The sequence below is a fragment of the Sphaeramia orbicularis genome, chromosome 11 (genome assembly GCF_902148855.1).
Source record: "Sphaeramia orbicularis chromosome 11, fSphaOr1.1, whole genome shotgun sequence".
NCBI lineage: Eukaryota > Metazoa > Chordata > Actinopteri > Kurtiformes > Apogonidae > Sphaeramia > Sphaeramia orbicularis.
The window spans coordinates 50,774,469-50,798,209 of NC_043967.1; the positions used below are offsets into that span (position 1 = coordinate 50,774,469).

The window sequence follows — 23,741 nt, forward strand, 5'->3', positions numbered from 1 at the left end:
AGTTAAATTATACAAACATGTTTACATTTACAGACTAGCCTTTTACAAAAAAAAAGTAAATAACCTGAACAAACATGAACAACATTAGATGTCTTAATAGAAGTATGTGGAGTTTTAATAATATTCTGCCTGTTATTAAATGTTTCGTGTATTTGTAGATCCATTGTGATCTGCAAGTTCAAATGCACATGTATAAATGATAAACTATGATGCAATATTGTAAAAATTGCACTTATTTTTCTTAAGAATTTTCAGGGTGTTTATATTCGTTCATGTTACATTCAAGTACAGCTGTAGATGTAAACATTTCCGTAACAGAATCTTACTTTTTTCACTCAAAAACATAGAGAAAACTTTAGAGTCGACATTATTCATAAGTTATTATCCTATTATACAATTACTTTATGCTATTAAGCATAAAGTAAGAACAACAATGAAAAGTACGTGCATAACAAGCTGTGGAGTGACTTTGTGGAACAATCTAGAACAGGAGATAAAGGAAAGTACAAACATAAATGTATTAAAAAGAGGTATAAAGAATTGTTTCTAAATAGGTATAGGGAACATGAAGGATGAAAATAGTATTGTTGCAAAGTTCAGGTGTGGTTTCTTGGAATTAAGAGCGAGTAATTCGAATTTCAGAGATTCTGATATGTGCGAGTGGATTAGAGTGGGGGCAGATGTGACGTCTACATGAATGGGGATTGTGGGTGTGAAATTATGGAATGGACCTCATGGTGCATTTAAGTTATTCACTCCTTTGGGGAAGTTAAAAAAAAAAAAAAAGAAAAGTACTTTAAGTTTAAATTATTCAGAAATATTGAACTGAGATGGTAGATGTGTTTTTGTTGTTGACTTTTATTTTTTTTTTAAATGTTTTTATTTGTTATTATGGTGTAAATGCTCGATGCTGTACACATTTAAGTTGACGTCAGCAGTGTACAGGGTGGGGAAGCAAAATTTACAATATTTTGAGGCAGGGATTGAAAGACAGTGTATGACCAATTAGTTTAGTGAAAGTCATGAGAATTTATTTGCCACAAGAAAATGTACATAATAGAAAATGTTTTTATTCTATGTGTCCTCCTTCTTTCTCAATAACTGCCTTCACACGCTTCCTGAAACTTGCGCAAGTGTTCCTCAAATATTCGGGTGACAACTTCTCCCATTCTTCTTTAATAGTATCTTTAAGAAAGTCGACATTGCTGTGTGATGTTCTATTGGTAGCATGTTCTAAAATGCCCCAAATAGCAGAATCCAGAGGGTTTAGATCTGGGCTAGAAGGTGGCCATAAACATGATTCCCAAAAATTGCTAAAGTTGGATTTGCAGAAATCTTGTATTTTTCTAGCCGTGTGGGCTGGAGCACCATCCTGTGTCCATACATAATTTCCATCTGGGTAGTTTGCTTTAAGCCATGGCAGTACCTGGTATCTGGATGGGTTTGGTTGGATCTTTTAGGATTTTGGATTTGAGAGCTTTAATAAAAGCTTCGGTACGTTTTTTGTTGCTTCCTCCACTTCCAGACTTTCTGGTAATAGTTTTGCTCATAGTCATTCTCTTCTTTCCATTATAAACAGTCTTTATGGACACTCCAACTATTTTTGAAATTTCCTTTGGTGTGACGAGTGCATTCAGCAAATCACACACTCTTTGACGTTTGCTTTCCTGATTACTCATATGGGCAAAAGTTTCTGAAAAGGTATGGATAATAGTGTTAGGTATGATTATGACATCAATATACAGGGTGAGTCAGAAAAAAACGCTCTTTTCATTTAAAGAAATTGTACCACTGAAATGGAAATGCTTATTTTTCTTTTGATTATACAGTCATATTGATGTGGTTATTGAGCATGTCTGGCGATTGAATCATTGATTTATGGCATAGCATAACAGAGGGAATGTCCATTGTTTATTGTGCACCGAAATATCTGCCAACACAGTTTATGCCACCGTGAATGAAATTGAAATTGTCAACCATTACAGCATGTTTACTCACCATCAAAATGTTTTGTCTCAACGAAGTCGTCCGGCACGACCTTCAACCTGGCTACCATTCAGATTGATGCAAATCTGTGCTCGTTGTCGCATCTCTAACACAGCTCTTCTCGCCATTTGTGTCCGTCGTAGGGCTTGGATTTCAGCCGTGATGCGATTTCGGAGTTCCTGAAGAGTTTGTGGAACAGTCTGATACACACGGTTTTTAAGATACCCCCACAAGAAAAAATCAAGGGGGGTCAAGTCCGGGGATCTAGGTGGCCACTCTCTCTCCTGACCCAAACAGACAACTCGATGAGGAAATAATACCTGCAATCGCTGTGGTCTTGCCATGATGAAAACTCCCTGGGCACTGTCATGTAGGCCTATGTCCTGAGTGTGAAAGCAAAGCCCCGACTCCTGTAATTGTTGTCAATTTCAAGTTTGTTCACTGTGGCATACATTGTGTTGGCAGGTATTTCAGTGCCCAATAAACAATGGACCTTCTCTCTCTTATGCAATGCAATAAATCTATGACTACATCACCAGACATGCTCAATAACCACATCAATATGACTGTATGGTCAAAAGAAAAATCAGTGTTTCCGTTTTAGCAGTACAATTTCTTTAAATGGAAAGAGCGTTTTTTTTACTCACCCTGTATGTTTGGTTTCAAAACAATTGATGTAGTGCCTGCTGAGAAAAAAACAACTAAATGTTCATTGTAAATTTTGCTTCCCCACCCTGTATTAGTTGAAAAGGATAGGCAGAAAATAAGCTTTTGCTTCTAGCCTATTCCTTTTTTGGTTTTTATGTTTATTACAATTGATGTACTGAGAACAATGACTGATGTAAAACCAAAAATAAATGTATTCATTCATTCATATTATTTTCTATTATTTGACTGGTCCGGCCCACTTTAGATCATATTAGGCTGAATACGGCCCCTGAATTAACATGAGTTTCACACCCCTGCTCTAAAACAATAACCAAAAAGCATCTACAGCCTCAGATGAGTCTGCTGTACTTCTGACTCTATAAAAGTTTCATTTACCACCTGGTCCAAACCCTCATTTCACCGCTCTTATTGGTCCTAGGTCTATCCAATTGCATCCAGAGGCATTTTGGACTGAACCTGTTGATACATCCACTTGGAAATGGAAAACGAATGGAGAGAAACTGAGAGGTGATGCCAGGGCTACGAGTGCGATATGAGCCCAAATACGAAGCAGCCTTCTTCACCTGTTTATGGTTTCCTCTGGAGACCATTCTGGAATAAACACTGACACAATTATCACGGGGTAGCTGCTGTATTAATGATGCGGTCGAGCGTAGAAAATGCAGCACAGAATTTGAGCGATGCCGTCACTGTCGTCTGTGTCTGCAGGAAAATAACCCTGGCCTGAAGCTCCATGAAGATACACATGGACAAAACAATGTTAGGGCAGAGATTAATTGACCACATGGGTACAAGAGGAAATGTCACAGAATCACGTCGCAGCCTGACCTACTGTTGCACTCCAACACCAACTGTGGAAGTCATTTCCTCTTTTCCAAAAATTCAAACTTCTCTCAGTTTTTGATGTAAACGTTGACCAGACCTGTGTCTTCAAGTACAAATATGGTCACTTTACTCATATTCTTCCCAAAGTTTTTCAGAATTTCTTTATGTTGTCTTCTGTTATTCACAATTATCCAACACGATATTCAAGCAAATTTTTATCCTCCGTACTGCCGAACTTGTGTCAGTCAGTATTCTCTGAAATATCGTGGACCAAATCTGTGGAATAATCTACGACCTGAACTTCAATCAACATCTACTTTATCATCGTTTAAAAAGCATCTGAAAAGGACTTTAATTCATGAAAAAAATGTAAGGCTGTATATCGTTGGATTTCATGATTTGTAATGTGATTTGCATTTTTATTGTTTTTACTTTACTTTATTAATTCAGTTATATTGTACTTTTAATTTTTCTTGCTTTTTTTTTTTCTTTTTTTTCTCTGTGTATTGTTCATTTCCGGGGAGGTATTCACATAAGCCTTTTTTGGCTTCTAACCTCTCCTGCACAATGATGTTACTTGTTTGAATGTTGTTGTTTTTTTTAAATTTTCTCCTACCGTTTTATGATGTGCAAATAAATAAATACATAAATAACGGCAAAAATTTACTTAGGGGGTCAAATGAGTGGCCATTTTTGTCAAAAAAAAAAAAAAGTCGTAAATGCATAGAACTGTGTTGAAATAATGCTAATCCATTTGTGCACAGACTACTGATATTATTTGACAGTGGAAGCTCTATTTTCAGAAATATTGGATTAAAATAGCACGTGTATGTGAAAACTTTTGCTGGTGGACGGACGTGACATTACCCATGATGCTCTGGTCAGTACCAGTACTTCATTAGTAATAAACTTACAGACTTACTGTTGCTAATTCTCCTCTTATTCATAAATGTAAGTATTGTGGATCTAAAACAATAACAGCTGACACAAAAACACTAAATGTGTCAGTGGACGGATGTGACATGGTTGTTACAGATCCCATCATACTGATGTTCGGCAGCCATGTCACCGTTTACACTAATGATCCCTGTGCAAAAACTAGGATCAGAATTATTTATTGTATAGTTTATCATCATACTAAAGAGGAAATAACAATATAGAATTGTTATTTCTCTATAAAAATGCTTATTATTAGAAAACTGTTGATTTAAAAAGTGACGTGTGACATTCTTCATGTATGTATTGGTGTAACATAAGCAGGATGGATCAGCACCATACTCCAGATTAAACCTGTAAAAATAAAACATGTGATATGTAGGAGAGAATCTTTGAAGAAAAACTGGGGAATCTAAAAGAATAGAATATTTGTTTTTCAGGTAAATTCAATTAAAATATAACTTGGCCATTTGTGACATGAAAATATAGCATTAATTGTGATGAAATTGGACATTTTTGAGCTGAAAACATAGTTCATATGAGCATCAACATGTTACAACAGAACTGAAATCCTGTACATTTGCAGAACTTGCATTTACCAACACAAAGTTCCTTCCACTTATATTGATTTCTTATGCACAAAGACAGAAATAAGACCTCTAAGCAAATTTTAGCCGATAAATAATTTCCATGTTGTCACCTGCAGACTATACGTGCAGCGGAAATATTGTCTGAACAGGAGGAGAGGATGAGCGACGGCCGCTGCAGAAGGGGGGGTGAGCTCAGGACAGTCTGGGAGACAGAGCAGGGACGCTTGTCTAAACATTTTCACACTTTTGAATTTCTCTCTCTCTCTCTCTCTCTCTCTCTCTCTCTCTCTCTCTCTCTCTCTCTCTCTCTCTCCTCTCTCTCTCTCTCTCTCTCTCTCTCTCTCTCTCTCTCTCTCTCTCTCTCTCTCTCTCTCTCTCTCTCTCTCTCTCTCTCTCTCTCTCTCTCTCTCTCTCTCTCTCTCTCTCTCTCTCTCTCTCTCTCTCTCTCTCTCTCTCTCTCTCTCTCTCTCTCTCTCTCTCTCTCTCTCTCTCTCTCTCTCCCCCTCCAACTCCATCTCTCTCTAAACAATGAGGCCTAGAAGAACTCAGAGCAATGGAGTGGACGGATAGAGGAAGAAAGGGGAGGAGGGGTGGGAGGGTTGTGCTGGCACCCTTTTTAATTCCACCAAAAGCTCTTCCAACAAAAGGGCCCCCACTCGGGAGCCGCCATGAAGCGGCAGCCAGCCAGGCCGGCTGAAAATAGGGTCGTGAGCAGAAGAATGAGTGCAAAGGGAGGGTGAGAGAATAAGACTGAGGGAGAGCGAAGGACTGGATAAAAGAATGTGAAAATGAAACGCTGAGCTGGATACCAAAGGCTGGCGGGAAGTTTTTCTTTGCTCTGCATGGGGGTAAAAGTCAAACAAAGCAGGGTGGCCACACTGATCATGCGTGTGTGCATTGATGGAAAAGCCTGTGTGCCCGTTTTCTGCCAGTGAAAGTTAACTGAGCGCTGAGAGCAGAATGCAGAAAGCCTTCCTCTGACCATCCCTGGATCACCTCCATTGTGATTCATGGCCCCGTTCCTGTTGCTACACTTTGTAATCCCTCTTCCCACAGACACCTGTTTGCTGAAGACTCACTGAGGAATGCCAAGGTGTTCGCCATGATACCGTCTATTTCTAGGATTGCGACCTGGAATTTGCTTAGTAACCCGTTTCCTCAGAAATGGAATGAAAACAAATAAATAAAAGCGCTGACACAGTGCAGACACATGCTTTCTTGGCAGACAGAGTGATGAATTAAAACCTTCTTCCTGGACTCACAGCAATCTGGACTGATGACACTTCCTCCTGCATCCTCCAGTCCACCCTCTCCCCCTTAATTACAGCCAGACTCACACAGAGATTCCTCACATAGCGGCGCTACAAATGGATGGGAAATTGTTTCATCCACAAACACGTATCCATGACAACCACCTCCAAATCTTTCACACCTACCAACCTGTACCTCTGGCCATGAGTGTTCCAGTGGCAATTATGGAATTACAAGCATTAAAGGTCTCATGTTATTGTAAATAAAACAAAAAAACAAAACAGGAGAACAGCGTTATGCAAAAGCCTGCAACAGAAAGTGAGACATCTGTCATTCTACGGAGCTCCAAAGAGAACTGCAGGAAGCCGTTAACATTTTAATCCTTGATCAATAACAAAACCTTGAGGCAAAAGATTTAGAAGCAGAACATCCTTAACCCTTTCATGCATAGTGGTCACTACAGTAGACTGCTATTCTACATCTGTTCTCTAATATATTCATGGGGTTTGTTGTTTTAGTTCCATATCAGCCAACACAGTGGACACTTATGCACCATCCCATAATACACTGACATTCATACCATTACTGTAACTTTGCTTTACTTGATAAACCTGATCTGCAGTAACATGTTTGAGTGTAAATCAACTGTTAATAAAACTTGGTAATATGATAAAATGTGAGAAATCATCAGATTAGCTGCATTAAAAATGTTTGGATTTTATAGCTTTCACACAGTTTATCACTTTCTGATATTACATTCCTTCCTTCAAAAATTAAACATGGTGTCTAGCGGAGTGGACATTTTTGGAACTCTATAAAAAATTATGAAGGTAGATTTGTTTCTTTATTGCTTTAACCAAAAAAATATTTTTATTAACCCTTTCATGCATGAATTGTAAGAACCTTAGTCAAGATTTTTTTCTTCCGTGTTTTTATTCCTCCTTAGGCATGAAAAAAACAATGCGATCAAGTTTTTTTTTTCTATGGAGTTACAAAAATATCCATGCATTTAATTTTTGAAGTAAAGAAACATATGTTTAAAACCCAATATCAGAAAGTGATATGAAAACAATGAAATAAAAACATTTTTAATGCAGCTAATCTGATGTCTTCTCACATTTCAACATATTCTAACGCTAGTAATTACTCACTTCATGGAGATAATATGCAAAAAAAAAAAAAAAACTTCTTGTCTAACAAATAACAACTGATTTACACTTAAACATGTTAGTGCAGGTCAGGTTTATCAAGAACAGCAAAGTTACAGTAATGGTCTGAATGTCAGTGTATGGGATGGTGCGTAAGCGTTCACTGTGTTGGCTGATATGGAACTAAAACATCAAAACCCATGAATATACAAGAAAACAGCTAGAGAAGAAGTGTCCACTGGAGTGACCTATGCATGAAAGGGTTAAAAAAAATAAAAAAATTCAATAAAAAAAAAAAAATTCACTTCAAAGAAAAAAAGTGTTCAAATGCAATTTTTTGGTTCTTAATTTTTTTTTTCCTTCAAACACTGTTTTTAATTGATTTTTTTTTTTAGTGAAAGCAATAAAGAAACAAATCTACCTTCATAAAAAAAACAGGTTTATTAAAAAAAAAATAAATAAATCAATTGCATTGTTTTTTCATGCCTAAAGAGGAATAAAAACAGGAAAAAAATCTCGACTAAGGTTCTCATAATTCATGCATGAAAGGGTCAAACATTCATGCAAGCAAAGCTGATCGAAGTTCACGCGAACCTGTCACGCACCAAAAAGGATGCAACAGGGAGCAAAGTTTACTTTCCCAGAGCGGCAGAACTTGACATTGTCTTTTGTTTTTTGTTTTTTTTGGCTCAGAACTGCATCCTTGCTGGTCTGAGGAAGTAAACACAATGCCAAACAAATTGGCTCAAACAACAACTAGCAACGCAATGCTGGTGTGAGTCATTAATAAGCTCTCAATAAGTATCAATGGGCTGTTCTCAGGGGGATGATTATCACTGCATGCTTCACTGAGAGGAACCATTGACATTTTAGTCTGGAGCCAATATGCCTTAAAATGCAGGTCAGAACAAAAGCAGGACCCCGCAGGATCACAGCTTGTATTTTTTTAAGTGGCAAACACAGAGCTAAGAGGCTTTATTATCATGTTATTCCTTTTTATTAGGTATATGTGCACGGTTTGTTTAATTAGTGGTGAACAATTAACCAAAATATATTATCAAGCTGCAGTTATTTGATGATGGTTTAACATGTCACAACATAGCATTAGAGTGAAGTAATGTGTTTTACTGAAATAACCATTATTGTCTGATACTAACCCTTGCGGCATCATTATTTTAACCCTTTAAGCGCCAAAGTCATAACATTGCGACAGGTAACAACTGAATGAAACAGACCGTAGCTCCAGATTTAAGCGTCTTTGAGTGTCCAAAAAAGGACTATATAATATTATGAGTATGATATATTATTACACTGGTCAACAACAAGTTTATTGTTTAAGTTTTTGGAGCTGATTTAGGATAATTTTGGTGTGCTGAATCCAAAAATCACATTCATTTTGCTCAATCAGGTCAACTTTCTGAACTATGCTACATATTGGCTTTTGAACATTTTTGCTTACATTTATGGGCATTTTCACATCATATGATACAAAATTCTTTCATATTTCTTGCAATAAATGAGTTCTAAAGATTTTACTTTTGTCAATTTATGATTAATGGTTTTTTTAATATTACAGGTGAATGAAATGGCTTCGACAAGAAGATCTTGCAAAAATAAGCCTGACGTATTCTGCTACATCTGCGGTGAATACACCATTGTACCTAACAGGAATCAAGTCACAAGTTTCATAAAGTGTGCTTACCAATCTTATTTTGGTATTAATTATTATATTTTGTGAGAAGATCAAATTTTTCAAAATCAAATTAGCAAAAAAACCTGACCTGATTGAGAAAAACAGATGTCATTTTTGGATTTAGCGGTGCAAAATGGTCCTAATTCAGTTGAATAAACCTAGACAACTTGCAAAAAAACATTTTTTTGTAACCCAGTGTTGTTGTTGTTATTATTATTATTATTATTATTATTATTATTATTATTATTATTATTATTATCATTATTATAGAGTTGCCAGATCTTGTTACCACCTCCCACCAATAGATGGTGGACATGTGCCCTTTCAATCCTAACACCATTTTGGGACATGTTTCTATTTAACCCTTTCATGCATGAATTATGAGAATGTTAATCAATTTTTTTTTCTTTATTCCTCTTTAGGCATTTAAAAAACAGTGAGATTATTATTATTATTTTTTTTTTATGAAGCTATTTTTCACGAAGTTGCAAAAATGTGCGTTTAATTTTTAACGCAACGAAACGTGTATTTACTGATATGCTGTGTGAAAATTATGAAATAAAAACATTAAATGCTGCTAATTTGATGTTTTCCTCACATTTTAACATACACTGCAAACAAAAAGTGATGGATATTTACAATTTTGGGGGCTATTTTTTTCAGTTGGGATTCTTGCACAATGCTCTTTACTTTTTTTGTGTAAACTGAAACACTTTTTTTTTAATGACCAGACAGTTTTATTTACAAATGGCAAAAATAGCAAAAAAATAAATAAATAAATAATAATAATAATAAAGAAAAAAAAGAAAGAAATATCCTTAACTTTTTGTTTGTAGTGAACTCCAATACTAGTCACTTCATGGAGATAATATGCCAAAAAAAAAAAAAAAACCTTTTGTTGTTAATTACCGTCTAATAACAATAACAATAAATTGATTTACACTCAAACATGTTAGATTTGGTTTACCAACAACAGCAAAGTTACAGCAATGTTATTAATTGCAGTGTATTGTATTGGCTGATATGAAACTAAAATAACAAAATCCATGAATATACAAGAAAAAAGCGGTAGAAAAACTGTTCGCTGTAGTGACCACTATGCATGAAAGGGTTAAAGTGAAGAAGAAAATCCAGTTTGAAGGTCCCAAGCTGGTTTAGTAATTAAGTTTATTCAGTTTTAGTTTTAATAGATAAGGACACATTTGGCTACCCTTCTGCTTGACTAAAAAGCTACTAAAACTTGCATTTTACTTTCTACTAATGTTTAAGTTCATTTATTTAAGGATAAAATGAAAAAACAAACACAAAGAAAACGTCCATGTGCAGTAAATATGTTCAAATTTCAACTTTACTAAAAGTTACACAATCCAATATGGCCGCCCCTGTGACATCATAATTTGCAAATTAGATTAGTAAATTTACTCCCATTATAAACTTTGCTTCATACTTGATATTTTCCTCATTCACAGTATGACTTCATCTCTAATCCAGTGGTTCCCAATCTTTTTTGGCTTGTGACAACATTTTAATTTCACAAATTTCTAGTGAAAATGAATTTGTTTTTGATCATGTAATAGATTGCTATACTACATTGCAAATAAACGTTAATTTTATACAACATTTGGTCTATATAATGTATATTATTCTGGACGGAAGCAGTAAAGCCAGGTGTAGATTACTGCACAAAGAGAGAATTTGATTTTCCTTGGTCAGGATATGTACAGTCAGTCCAGCTGTGATTTACAAGGCTGACAATTAATACTGAACAAACAAGAACTCAAACTATGAATTATGAAAGAGCTGCAGCATCTGAAACCGACCACAATGAACATGTGACAGATAAACAGAACCACAGTGCTGCAGTTTCACACTCACAGTTTGTCATGTCTGTTATGGATTGGGTTTGTCTCTGTCAACTCACCATATATTTTTCATTCGTAAGTTTTTTTGTTTGTTTTTTAATCAATTACTAGAAAATCCAGGCGACTCCACATGTGGTCCCAACCAAGGTCATTATCATTAACGAAAACTAACGAAATTACAAAAACTAGAATTGAAAAAAAAAATGTTGTTAACTGAGATAAACAAAAACTATAATTAAAAGAAAAAACAATAAATAACTGAAACTGTATAGTGTGCTTACAAAACTAACTAGAACTTATAAAAATTACGGATAAAATTCCCTTCGTTTTCGTCTTTGTCACTGTTGGATTGATATGAAAGTGATTTATTTCACTCTAGCAATTTTAGTTAGTGGCACCATACGACACTTCATGGTCTAACACTTGTCGTCACTTGTGGTTTCCAGTTGTCTTCTGGTCCCCACCAAGGTTATTATCGTTAACGAAAACGAACGAAATGACGAAAACTAAAATTGAAAAAACATTTTCGTTAACTGAAATAAATAAAAACTCTAATTAAAAGAAAAAAACGATAACTAACTGAAACTGTATTGTGAGCTTACAAAACTAACTAAAACGTATAAAAATTATGGATACAATTCCCTTCGTTTTCGTCTCTGTCAATGTCAGATTGATATGAAATTAATTCATTTCACTTCAGCAGTTTGAGCTGGTGACACCATACGACACTTCACAGTCTGTCATGTGTGGTCACTGGTGGTTTCCAGTGGTCTTCTGGTCCCCACTCTACCTGGAACATACAGACTAAAGCTGGGACAAAGCAGCACAGTCCTGTCTGGGGTTTACTGTAGTGATACATGGGTCGGGTTTTTTTGGGGGGTTTTTTGGCGTACCGTGTGTGTGCGCGTGAGTGACAGACAGAGCAGAGCTAAAGGACAGTCAGTGTTGAACTAGCATCCAGGTTAAAACTGGAGAGTTTACCACCATGAAAAGACCTTCCAAGCCCTGAACTGCACAGTTTAGAAGAGGAGAGAAGAGGAGGATGAAAACTAATCCAATTACAGAGGTATGGAACCTGTTAGAATGTTAAAAAACGTTTGATGTTACTAGCTACAGCTAGCTGAACTGAACTGAAGCAAAGTTGGCTAATAATGGAACTGGATATGATTAAGAGATGAGATATCTGCTAAGGTGTGGTTTACTGATGAGGAACTGGGTTAGATATGTTTATAAGTGGTTTATATATGTTTCTGTCTGCTTTAACTGCTGGTTAGCTGGTTTATAATAGGTTCCTATCTGGTTTAACTGCTGGTTAGCTGGTTTATATATGTTTCTGTCTGCTTTAACTGCTGGTTAGCTGGTTTATATATGTTTCTATCTGCTTTAACTGCTGGTTAGCTGGTTTATATATGTTTCTATCTGCTTTAACTGCTGGTTAGCTGGTTTATATATGTTCCTATCTGCTTTAACTGCTGGTTAGCTGGTTTATATATGTTTCTATCTGCTTTAACTGCTGGTTAGCTGGTTTATATATGTTTCTATCTGCTTTAACTGCTGGTTAGCTGGTTTATATATGTTTCTATCTGCTTTAACTGCTGGCTGCTTTGTGCATCTCCTCTCATGCTTTGCACATCTTCGCATTGTTTCACGTAAGTGACGTTGTGTATGGATTGCACCCCCCCCAACCTGCTATAGGGAATTTAGACATTGTACGGTACATTGTGTCTCTGCTCAGTCCATGAGCCGCCCTAACCCGACCCCCAAATAAAGTGTCCAGGGTAACACATATCCACGCCTCACTAATTTCTTTGAATAGGATGATGAGGAAGATAAAATATATGAAATAACTAAAACTAATACTAAAACTAAACTAAACTAAACTAAAACTAAGCATTCAAAAAAAAACGATAACTAATAAAAACTAACAAACCTGCTCTAAAAACTAATTAAAACTAACTGAATAAGAGAAAAAAAAAGTCAAAACTAATTAAAACTAAACTATAATTAAAAATCCAAAACTATTATAACCTTGGTCCCCACTCTACCTGGAAACATGGAGACTAAAGTGGAGATGAAGGCAGCAGAGTCCTGTCTGGGATTTATGTGAATACGACAGGAAAGAAGAGAAAAGATACGACAAAACTAAAATGAATACCTAAAACTAATCATTTAGAAAAAAATTTAAAACTAATAAAAACTATCAAACCTGCTCTAAAAATGAATTAAAACTAACTGAATTAGAGAAAAAAAAAAGTCAAAGCTAAATAAAACTAAACTGTAATGAAAAATCCAAAACTATTATAACCTTGGTCCCAACCTCAAGGTCGAACAACACTGCTCTAAACACTTCCAAGCTACAGCTTTTTGAAATCTTGATATCAAAATGTAATTTTTTAAAAATAAATCCAAGCACCTAAAGAGTTACTCCTCTCACTGTTGTGTTGTGGTTTCCATACACTTCTTCTGATAAATGTAATTGTCAGTTTTCTAAATAAGCCGACCACCCAAAAAGACATCATTATATGCTAAAACCTATCATTAGACCTCGACAAGTTGGCATCCAGCCACGTAACACGGCCGTTGACCTTTCAGATTCAGCGATGATACCTATGATCAGCTCTCAAGGCTACAATGACAACCCCTCCTCCCCCTCCTCCCCCTCCACTCACTCCGCACACATACACACACACGCACACACACACACCAGATCACTTCTCCCAAGACACACTCCTTGACATTTAGTCCATCTGCTATCATCCGCGATGGGGCTGGGACCTCTGCACCACAGACTGCTGGCAGAGACTCCCAATCATTTCCCACCCTTGGGTGAAGCCAGTGCGTCGGGTTAAAAAGGGGATTAGCGCAAAGTGAAGCCAAGTCAGTTTAGTTAAACTGAGAAAAATGCAGGGCTTCACTCAAACTGCCCCTCTGCTTTTGAAATAATGGGAATTGTTTAGCCTCTAGCGCTGTTCCAATAATTAATCAACTAAAACATGGTACAAAGAAAAAAATTTAAATGGCTGTCCTCATGCCTAACGGCGAAAAAGCACACATTTGGTTGAAGTGGTCAGCTCAACGGCAAAACGTTGAACTCGATGCTTATTTAAAAGTAGATTATGTATTATAATTACAACAGTATAATTGGATATTTCTGTGGATTTTAATTTAAAACTGCTGCACACATTGTGCCAGTTGAGATTCCATTATACAGGGTTCGTACAGGTTTGTACAAGTTAAATTTAAGACTTTTTAAGACCTTTTCAAGACCATTTAGAGCACAATTGAATGCCTATTTCACGGCTATACTGGCTCCTAGGCTCTGCGAATTTAGGAAAATGTATTTATTTATTCCAACACGTTGAGTCCTACTGTTCCCACTCATTTCTCACCGGAGGCTGCAAAGTTAGCAAGTTCCTAATTTCATTATAAATTGTGGGGTTGGAACAGGTGGAACTGAGTCGACTAATGTAACTTTTTGGACATTTAACAGACACATTTAAACACAGCAGTGAACAAGTTTATGGCAACAGAACTTAAGACCTATCATATCAGATTTAAAGGAGTGATATTGTGCTTTTTTAAATGGAATTATGCATTTTCAAACATTTCCCTGTGGTCTACATAAACTGTAAAGGCTCTGCTTGGGTTTGAATTCTTCATTAATTCAACTCCACAGTAGGGCTGTGCAATTAATCGAAATTCAATTACGATTTCGATTATTACACTCAACGATTACAAAAATTACGTAATCGAGAAAAACAATTATTAATTTGGAGTTGTTTTAATTCATGCGCACGCAAGCTACCATGAGCTGCTCCGCCCCAACCCCCCTCTAAGCTCCAGCTGCCAGCTAGCCGGCAGGTCCACCCCACCAGGACAGTTGTACCTAGCGGTCTGGAAAAATGGCAGGAGAATCACAGCAGAAGCGCTTGGCAAACCAAAAAGGCACGTCAACTTCAATTGTATGGAATCACTTTGGGTTTGATGAAGAAGATGAAGAGCAAAAACACATCATGTGCAAGAAGTGTTTTGTAGTTGTGTCCGCACCGACCGCTAACACAACAAACCTTTTTAACCATCTAAAGTTTAACCACCGCCACCTTTATGATAATCTGATGAAAAACCAAAACACTAAAAACCAACTCTGTCTACAACTTCGTCCGCAATGCAATCTTCAATCTCCGAATCTCTTTACGCTGCAACTCCCTACTCATCAACATCGGAGAGACACCAAAAGAAAACAGAATCCATTGCCCATTACATGGTTAAAGGTATGTGCTCCATGAACACAAGTGACAACTTGGGCTTCAGACAAATGGTGAATCCACTGGACAAATGCTAGGTTTTCCCTTTAAGACATCATTTTACACGAGCTGCTACTACACTGAACATACTTGAATTTATAATTTGCACTTTTTTTTTTTTTTTTTTTTTTAATTGCTCCAGTTCTATGGCAAGTCTATTACAGTTTAATTCCAGTGTGGTATTTGTTAACAAAAGGAAACATACTTTAATTTACAGTATACTTATTTGCATTCAAAGATTTTTTTTTTGTTTTGTACAAAAATGAACATACTTTGTTTCAGTGTTTAAAAGCTTTATTTATGTTTAAAGAGTATATTTTACATTGTTTTGCAAGAAAAAAAAATAAACAACTTTAAGGTTAACAAATAATCATTTTTAATAATCGTGATTTCAATTATTGCTAAAATAATCGGGATTATTGTTTTTTTCTATAATCGAGCAGCCCTACTCCACAGGTCCATCTTCAACAATAATTTTGAGTAATGACATGAGAAAGGTGGTTTGAAGCGCTGGCCCTTTAAATGCAAATGAGCTACTTTAGGCCCCACCCCTTCCAGGTTGTTGGTTGTGCTGCTCTGTCCCGTTCAACCAGTAACTTAACATTTTAAGTAATCGGCTCCAAGTTTGGACATATTTTCAGTATGGACGTACTCTGAGAAATGTTTGTTAGAAGTCTTGACCTTATATGTGCCTATGTCGTGAAATAACTAGTTATAAAATGTAACAAATTAAGCAGGAATTTAAACAAGTTGTAGAAATCCACTTGATTTTTGCCAAATTTAATATAAAGATAGCTTTGCAGCACCTGGGGGGTTCAAATTCAAACTTTATGAACTATTACGATCCAAATACCCAAATAAAAAATGAACCACAGACTAATCAAAGTGGGTTTAGATAAATATGACTCCTTTAAAGACTTTAAGGTTTTCAATGCACATTTGTAAATTCAAGACTTTTCAAGACCCCGCAGGACCCCTGATTATAATATTTGCCTCTTCTGAGTTAAACCGCATTGAAATACTCATTGAATTCTTCCTGGATGAAGTCTATCAGATCATTCCAGTTCCCCAACGCCGACCATCTCGTGGCCTTAATTCCACATGTGAGCGCGGATCCAGACTGCTGCACAAATATCCAAACAACAAACATCATGCCACAAAGCAGAGCAGACGATGAGTCATTAATAAGAGCTCTCGATAATCAGGCCTCACTGCTCTAAGGGCGATAATCATCGGCCGCCTGCTCTCCAAGTGATAAGCTAATCAGCCCTCCGTCTCCACCGAGCCGTCGAGGGGACTCATCATCATTGACATTTCAGAGCAGGATCGAGCCTATAGAGACGAGCGCAGAGAGGAGGGGGGGACACCTGAAGTGACTTAATTATCATTGCTGCGGAATGATATCCTCTCAACTTTTGTTCGCCTGCTTTACTGAAGGTTAACAATGTTCTTTTTAGTTTACGGTTTAAGTTTCACTGCACAATTTGACCCCTATTGTCCAAGCTGTTCATTTATTTTCATCATAAGACTAAAAAAAGGCAGTAAATCCAAACACGCTCAACGCTTCCTTGAACTGTTTCCTTGAGCAGCCACTTAAAGCCGATGGAATCAGGTTTATTCTGCTTTCATAAATGATATTTATTTTTTATTATGATAGTTATAGTAGAGAGAGACAGGGAGGGAAGTGACACGAAGCTGTTATAATGCATATTGAGTGATGACACAAAACATCTATTATCTTATATTACTGTAAGCTGTTTTCCTCGTTTCATTGTGTCACAAATCACACTTTACACTCATATTTTTTGGCATTTCGGAGTGGCTTTACATACTTGTACAATGATGCAGGGAGGTAATTTGCAGGAAGGTAACACAAACAAAGGACACTGAGGCAGACTAACAAGAGTAAATGAAGAGTTCAGACCGAAAAGAGACGATATAAACTGTACTTTAAGAAACACATCCCTGAAAAACAGTCTTTCAATCATATTTATTATGTTTACAACTTGAATGGTGCTTCCTTTGTGCTTGTCTTACACGTTATGCATTGATGTTTTGTAGTTTCTTACATGTTAGATTGAACATTTGCACAAAAGTTTTAAATAAAAGGAGAAAAATCTACGATACATCACATTTATTTATTTATGTGGATGTGAACTTACAAATATGCATGTGTGTACATGTGTACATGTATATGTATATACAGTATGTTTGTGTCTGTACATATATTTGAACTGTGTTTATATGTTTTTGTATGTAAGTATATTATGTCTTGCTATATATAAACTTAAAGTTCCAGCACTTGGGGGGTGGGGGTAGAACAGGAACTTGAGACAACAGTTTCATTTTCAAAGATGTATGTTTCTGGTTATACACTTGAAAATTAAAAAAATATTAAAAAAAAAAAGATATATGCGTCATATTTATTTATATATTTATATATTGTGTATGTGTACTTACAAATATGCATGTGTGCATATCTGTAAATACATATATACAGTATGTATGTGTCTGTATGTATATTTGAAGGGTGTTTATATATTTTTGTATCTAAGTGTATAATGTCTGGCTATATATAAACTTAAAGTTCCAGTACTTGGGGGTGGGGGGAGTACGACACAAACTTGATACAACAGTTTCATGTTCTAGTTTTACGTTTCTGGTTATACATTTGAAAACTGAAAATAAAAAAAACATGTTGATCCAAAAACAGACATATGCATCACATTTATTTATCTGTATCTCAACTTACAAATATGCACACACGTGTGTATATGTGTATGTATATATACACACTGTATGTATGAGTCTGTACATATATTTGAAGGGTGTTTATATATTTTTGTATGCAAGTATAGTATGTCTGGCTGTATATAAACTTAATGGAGGTCCAGTGCTTGGGGGGATGGGGGGTACAGTTGCACAGGAACTTGATACAACAGTGTTATGTATTCATGTTTAAGTTGTATGTTTCTGCTTATACATTTGAACATTTTAAATAAAAAAAGACCTTGATCAAAAAAAAAAAAAAACAGACAGGCATCATATTTATTTATGTGTATGTGAACTTACAAATATACACGTGTGTGTATATGTGTATATATACACAGTAAGTATGTGTCTGTATATTTGAAGGGGGTTTTTTGGCAAGTGTATTATGTCTGCCTGTATATAAACTTAATGAAGGTCCAGTACTTGGGGGGGGGGGGGGGGGGGGGGGGGGGGGGGGGCGGCTGTTGGACACAAACTTGATGCAACAGTTTCATGTTGAACTTGTATGTTTCTGGTTATACATTTGAAAATAAAAAAGACCTTGATCAAAAATAAAAGATACATGCATCATATTTATGTGTATGTGAACTAACAAATATGCACATGTGTGTATATGTGTACATATATACAGTATGTATGTGTCTGTACATATATTTGAACGGTGTTTATATATATTTGTATGTAAATGTATTATGTCTGGCTGTATATAAACTTAAGGTCCAGTACTTGGGGGGGCAGTTGGATAGGAACTTGATACAACAGTTTCATGTTTAAGTTGTATGTTTCTTGTTATACATTTAAAAATTGAAAATAAAAACTCTTGATAAAACGAACAGATATATGCATCACACTTGTTTATATGTATGTGAACTTATAAACATGCATGAGTGTGTATATATGTGTACATATATACAGTATGTATGTGTCTGTACGTACATTTGAAGGGTGTTTAGATATTTGTGTATAGAAGTGTATTATGTCTGGCTGTATATATACACTTAATGGAGGTCCAGTGCTTGGGGGGTGTGGGTGGGGGGCAGTTGGATAGGAACTTGCTCTTGTTCAAGTTGTATGTTTTTGTCATACATTTGGAGATTGAAAACAAAATTAAAACAAAACATATGCACATACGACATAATTGATATTTGGGCTCCACATCCGTACGCTAAACAGACACTATGGAGGTGAGACATGACGGCACCTGGGTTTATTTTTCTTTTCTGTTCAGTGTCAGTAACTCTGTGGCTAAGTAGCTGAAATGTGAGCGCAGAGGTTTTTTTTTTTTTCTTTCCGACAAGAGAGTTGTGTTGCTGTACGTTCAAATTAATTCATAACCTGTGGGGATACTGTCATGACAATCTGACAGCGTTTTAACAATACAGGCCTGATGCAGCAGAGTCTCAGCTGAATATCTGTCACCGTCACACCAACCTGGGTTGCATATCTTAGAGCACCGGGGTCTCTTTGGGTAACACCAAAGTCCTGATTCTGTGGGATTCTCCTGTTCTTCAAGCTTACGTGACTCCAAAAAAAAAAAAAAAAATGCAGCAGGGTCATTACAAAGCACATTTCAATGAAGGTGAAATCTCCCGAATGCTTTGTAAGACTCACGGAAAACCGCAGTTCACATCCTCACCTATTATGCAACAGACACTACAGCAAAAATGCAAAGCAGAGGCTGTGCGGCTCACGGCCTTGAAAAAGGACTCGGCCTCCCATTTGCTTTGATCTCAGAGGCATGTCTCCGAGGCGTGTCAACACACAAGACGACACATCTCCCAGCTCCGTAATGACCCAACTTCTTCTTCCTTAGTGACAATTTGGGGACAGCTCTGACAGATGATACTAGTTACACCCAGGTGAAAACAACAGGCTGACAGATTCATGCTGACAGAGCGGGCCTCGCAAATTTTTATGCCGATCACTGTAGCCTGACTACCTGCTGTTATGAATTTTGTAGCTGGTCCCAGTTGGGAAAAAGAGAAACTGAGGATTGTTTCTGTTGGGATTTGAAGCTTGTCTGCATTGCTCAACGGTGCAATCCTGTGATGTCAGATTGGGATGTTGTTATCTGCAAATATACCGCTCTAATATCCTTATAGGGACATAAAGCCTGCTTCTCCTTCTTGCTTCTATTGCATTTGTGCCTCAGTTTTCCTTTTATACGTCTGTCCCGACCAATAGTGAGCTTGTAGTAACTTCATTTGTCTTCCTTATTGAGTATGAGTGGCACTTAAACTTTTACTGTTTGCGGTGTGGATTGAATTACTGGTTTGTAGTGTTGCAACTGGGGCTTTCATTGTGCACACTGGGCAAAATGCACACTGTAAAAAATAAGAATTGAAGAATCTATACATTTATTGCTGACAAATCTTGCATATAGTGTTGTATGTTACGCATCTCTGTACTGGGAGCACTGGTATGACTGCCTCTTGAAAGTATAGAGTTTTTTGTTGTGTTTGTATTTATCTGTTTGCTTTTTAACCCTTTCATGCAGACTGGTCACTACAGTGGACAGTTATTCTCCAGCTGTTCTCTTGTATATTCATGGATTTTATTGTTTTAGTTCCATATCAGTCAACACAGTGGACACTTATACATCACCCCATACACTGACATTCAGACCATTAGTGTAACTTTGCTGTTCTTGATAAACCTGATGTGAACTAACATGTTTGAGTGTTGAAGGGGTGGGATAAATACATTATACTTCCTCCACTCCTTTTAGAATGTGCAAATGAAGTCATGTATATGTATAAGTTTTGTTTTTTTGTTTTCTTCCATGACCTCTTACTACCTGTTTTTTTTCCTAAGGACTAAGTAAGATTACTTTGTCTTGTTGCATATTCAAAATAAACTAAAAAAAAATAAATAAATTGCTTGTTATTGTTACTAAACTGCAATTAACTGTTTTTTGTTTTTGTTTTTTTGTGTATATTATCTCCATTAAGTGAGTAATGACTAGTATCAGAGTATGTTAAAATGTGAGAAAACAGCAGATTAGCAGCATTAAAAAGGTTTTTATTTCATAGTTTTCACATGATATATCAGTAAATCCATGTTTCTTTGCTTCCAAAATTAAACGCACGGTGTCAAGCTGACATTTTTTAAACTCCATGAAAAATATGTTCATAAGAAAATTTTCTGTCACATTGTTTTTTTCATGCCTAAAGAGGAATAAAAACACTCAGGAAATAAATGCTGATTAAGGTTCTCATAATTCATGCATGAAAGGGTTAATGTGGACCATGAGTCTGTAATAAAGCCCATCTATCTATCTATCTATCTATCTATCTATCTATCTATCTATCTATCTATCTATCTATCTATCTATCTATCATACAGTGATTTGCAGTGATTTTGCATCAGCTGACAGATGATATATCAGCAGACTGATGCTATCAGCCAATAATGGTTTCTTACAGATGGATGTGTGCAAGATCTGGCAGCGACTAGAGGTATTTTCTTTCCTCTATATTACAACATTTCAGCCATTCTGTAGCTTTTTTTTTTTTTTTTTTAATCTGTGATGCATACCAGAGAGAAGGTTTTCATTCATGTTTCTACAGCTTGCACATTTTTTCCATATAATTAATGTAGTATCTATTAAGGGTTCTTGAAAAGCACCTGAAGAGCAGAGGCTAAGTAATACTCATTTTATGCCGAACACTGTGATTTTTCATCAGCACCCTGTTGCTCTGGAGAACGAGGACCAATTTGTGCCATTTACCTCATGGTTAATAAGAATCCCACTATGCGTTGCGATTGCGCTCCATTTACCTCCAACACTTTCCCAACAGGTAAAAAGAGATTACAGGTCAGCCGAATCGGAAGGGTTTGTAAAGGCTCAGGGAGGATTATCTTTTCCCGTGCAGTCACCTGCCGCCTGAAGCCGCGACGAACTGGGACAACAACCACAAAACCAGGAGAGCCACACCTTTGCATATCATGGCGTATAGCGTTAACTCCAAACGCAGATCTGCCACTGGGCTTCGACTGGAAAGTTTTCCAACAGGTCTGACCGTCTGAGAGGTGGCGGACACACAGTGGGGCTGACACTGTGGGACAAACCGCCGCGCTCCCAGGACGCGGACGCAGACGCGGTGCGGTGTGGAGCGGCCGGTGCGGCGAGGACGCACATGACCGCATCCGACAACGCACTGGAGACGGTTTGGAGATGGACAGGAGAGGCTGGGTCTTACCTTGGGCTGTGAGGAGGACCGCTACTGTCACCAGCCAAGTGCTCCTCATCGGAGACACTGGCCAGCGCGCTGCGTAATCTCTCGCCATTCTTGTAAACAGGAGACAAGGTGGACGTAAAATATCCACAAGAGCGCTGCGTGGGGCAACCGGGCTCCAAATTATTCCTTCTCGGATCAGCGAAGAAACTTTGAGCTCAACTGGGTGGAAAACAGACAAGTTTGTCTCAGTCTCTGTGCGTTCGTCCCTCTCTCTCCACAGCCTGGACGCGTTTTAGTTGCTCCTCTCGTCCCGTGGATCTGACACTGACAGGAAGAGTCAAACCCCTCCCCGTGTGGGCTGGCCGCAGTGCGCACAGGTAGACCGAGACTGGTGCGTGTTTTCAGGCGCGTCTTTAGCGGCGGCGAGCGGAGCGGAATGGAAACAAAGTGCGGACGGAGTGAGTGTGTGTGTGTGTGTGTGAGAGAGAGAGAGAGAGAGAGAGAGAGTCTGCGGAGCTCCGTGTGTGTGATGCGGAGAGCTGAGTGGGAATATCACAGTGATGTCAGCAGAGCGTCACCAAGAGGACTTGAGCCGTAATACTGAACCTCCACGGCTCCGGCTTTACTGTCCGACCGGAGCTGCGTTTAAAGGGACAGACGGCGTCGGGCTGTGCGCATACCTGCACACCTGCGCTCCGACGCGCGACCTGAGCACACCTGCACTGCGCGCGTGCGTGCGTGGGGAGCGACCGCACATGCAAACGCACCTGCACATTTACACCTATTAGAAGACTTGACTGCGTGTCGTCGTCGTCGCACCTGATTTGTATCAGTCATTAAAAGGACATTTCAGCTGCTTTGTCCATTGGTCCATAAATCTACCTGTGAATGATCACATATCAATTCAGTCAATTAAAAGCTTCAGTAATGTATTAATACTGCCATCAATAGTCGGTTTTCCATTGGACATATGCGCAAAACTTTACCGATATTTACTAAATGTGGAAAAAAACAGAAGTAATGTTGGTTTTTCCATTAAATCATGAATGCGATGATTTGCTTATTTATTATCGCGAGATGTAGTGAGTCCATAAACATGGCGACGAACATAAATATCTGTTTAATCTAGAATGCTCCTTACCCCTCTATCCCGTACAAAATTTAAAAATGATTCAGTTTCCTCATGTGTACAGCTCCATGTTTGTTTTAAAACTCTTCTTCGCTTGTAATATCCATCAACATCTGTTTTTTTTTTTTTTTTTTTGCTCACATGACTAGTTGCGCAATAAGGTCTTTCCACTGCAGTTTTGGGTAATATACTAATTTCGCTACAGCCAAAAAACCATCACTTGCAAGCACAAAATTTTATATTGTAAAAAAAAGAGTTTTGGGGAAATTTTCAGCAAATGTATATGCGCAAGTTATATTTACGCAATCTGAGGGTCAATAGTTGCTTTTCCATTGGACATCTGTACAAAACTTTACCGATATTTACTAAATGTGGAAAAAACAGAAGTGCATAAT

At 37.3% G+C, this 23,741-nt stretch overlaps 1 protein-coding gene across 1 annotated transcript in view; it reads right to left on the reverse strand.

Moving 5' to 3' along the window:
• Window positions 1–22,700, reverse strand: part of pvrl2l (PVR cell adhesion molecule related 2 like) — a 715,997-nt gene extending 693,297 nt beyond the window's left edge. Inside the window, exon 1 of the mRNA XM_030147091.1 lies at window positions 22,239–22,700. Coding sequence (XP_030002951.1) covers window positions 22,239–22,326 — 88 coding nt within the window. The 5' untranslated portion in view covers window positions 22,327–22,700. The remainder of the gene's footprint in view (window positions 1–22,238) is intronic.
• Window positions 22,701–23,741: the final 1,041 nt, after the last annotated feature.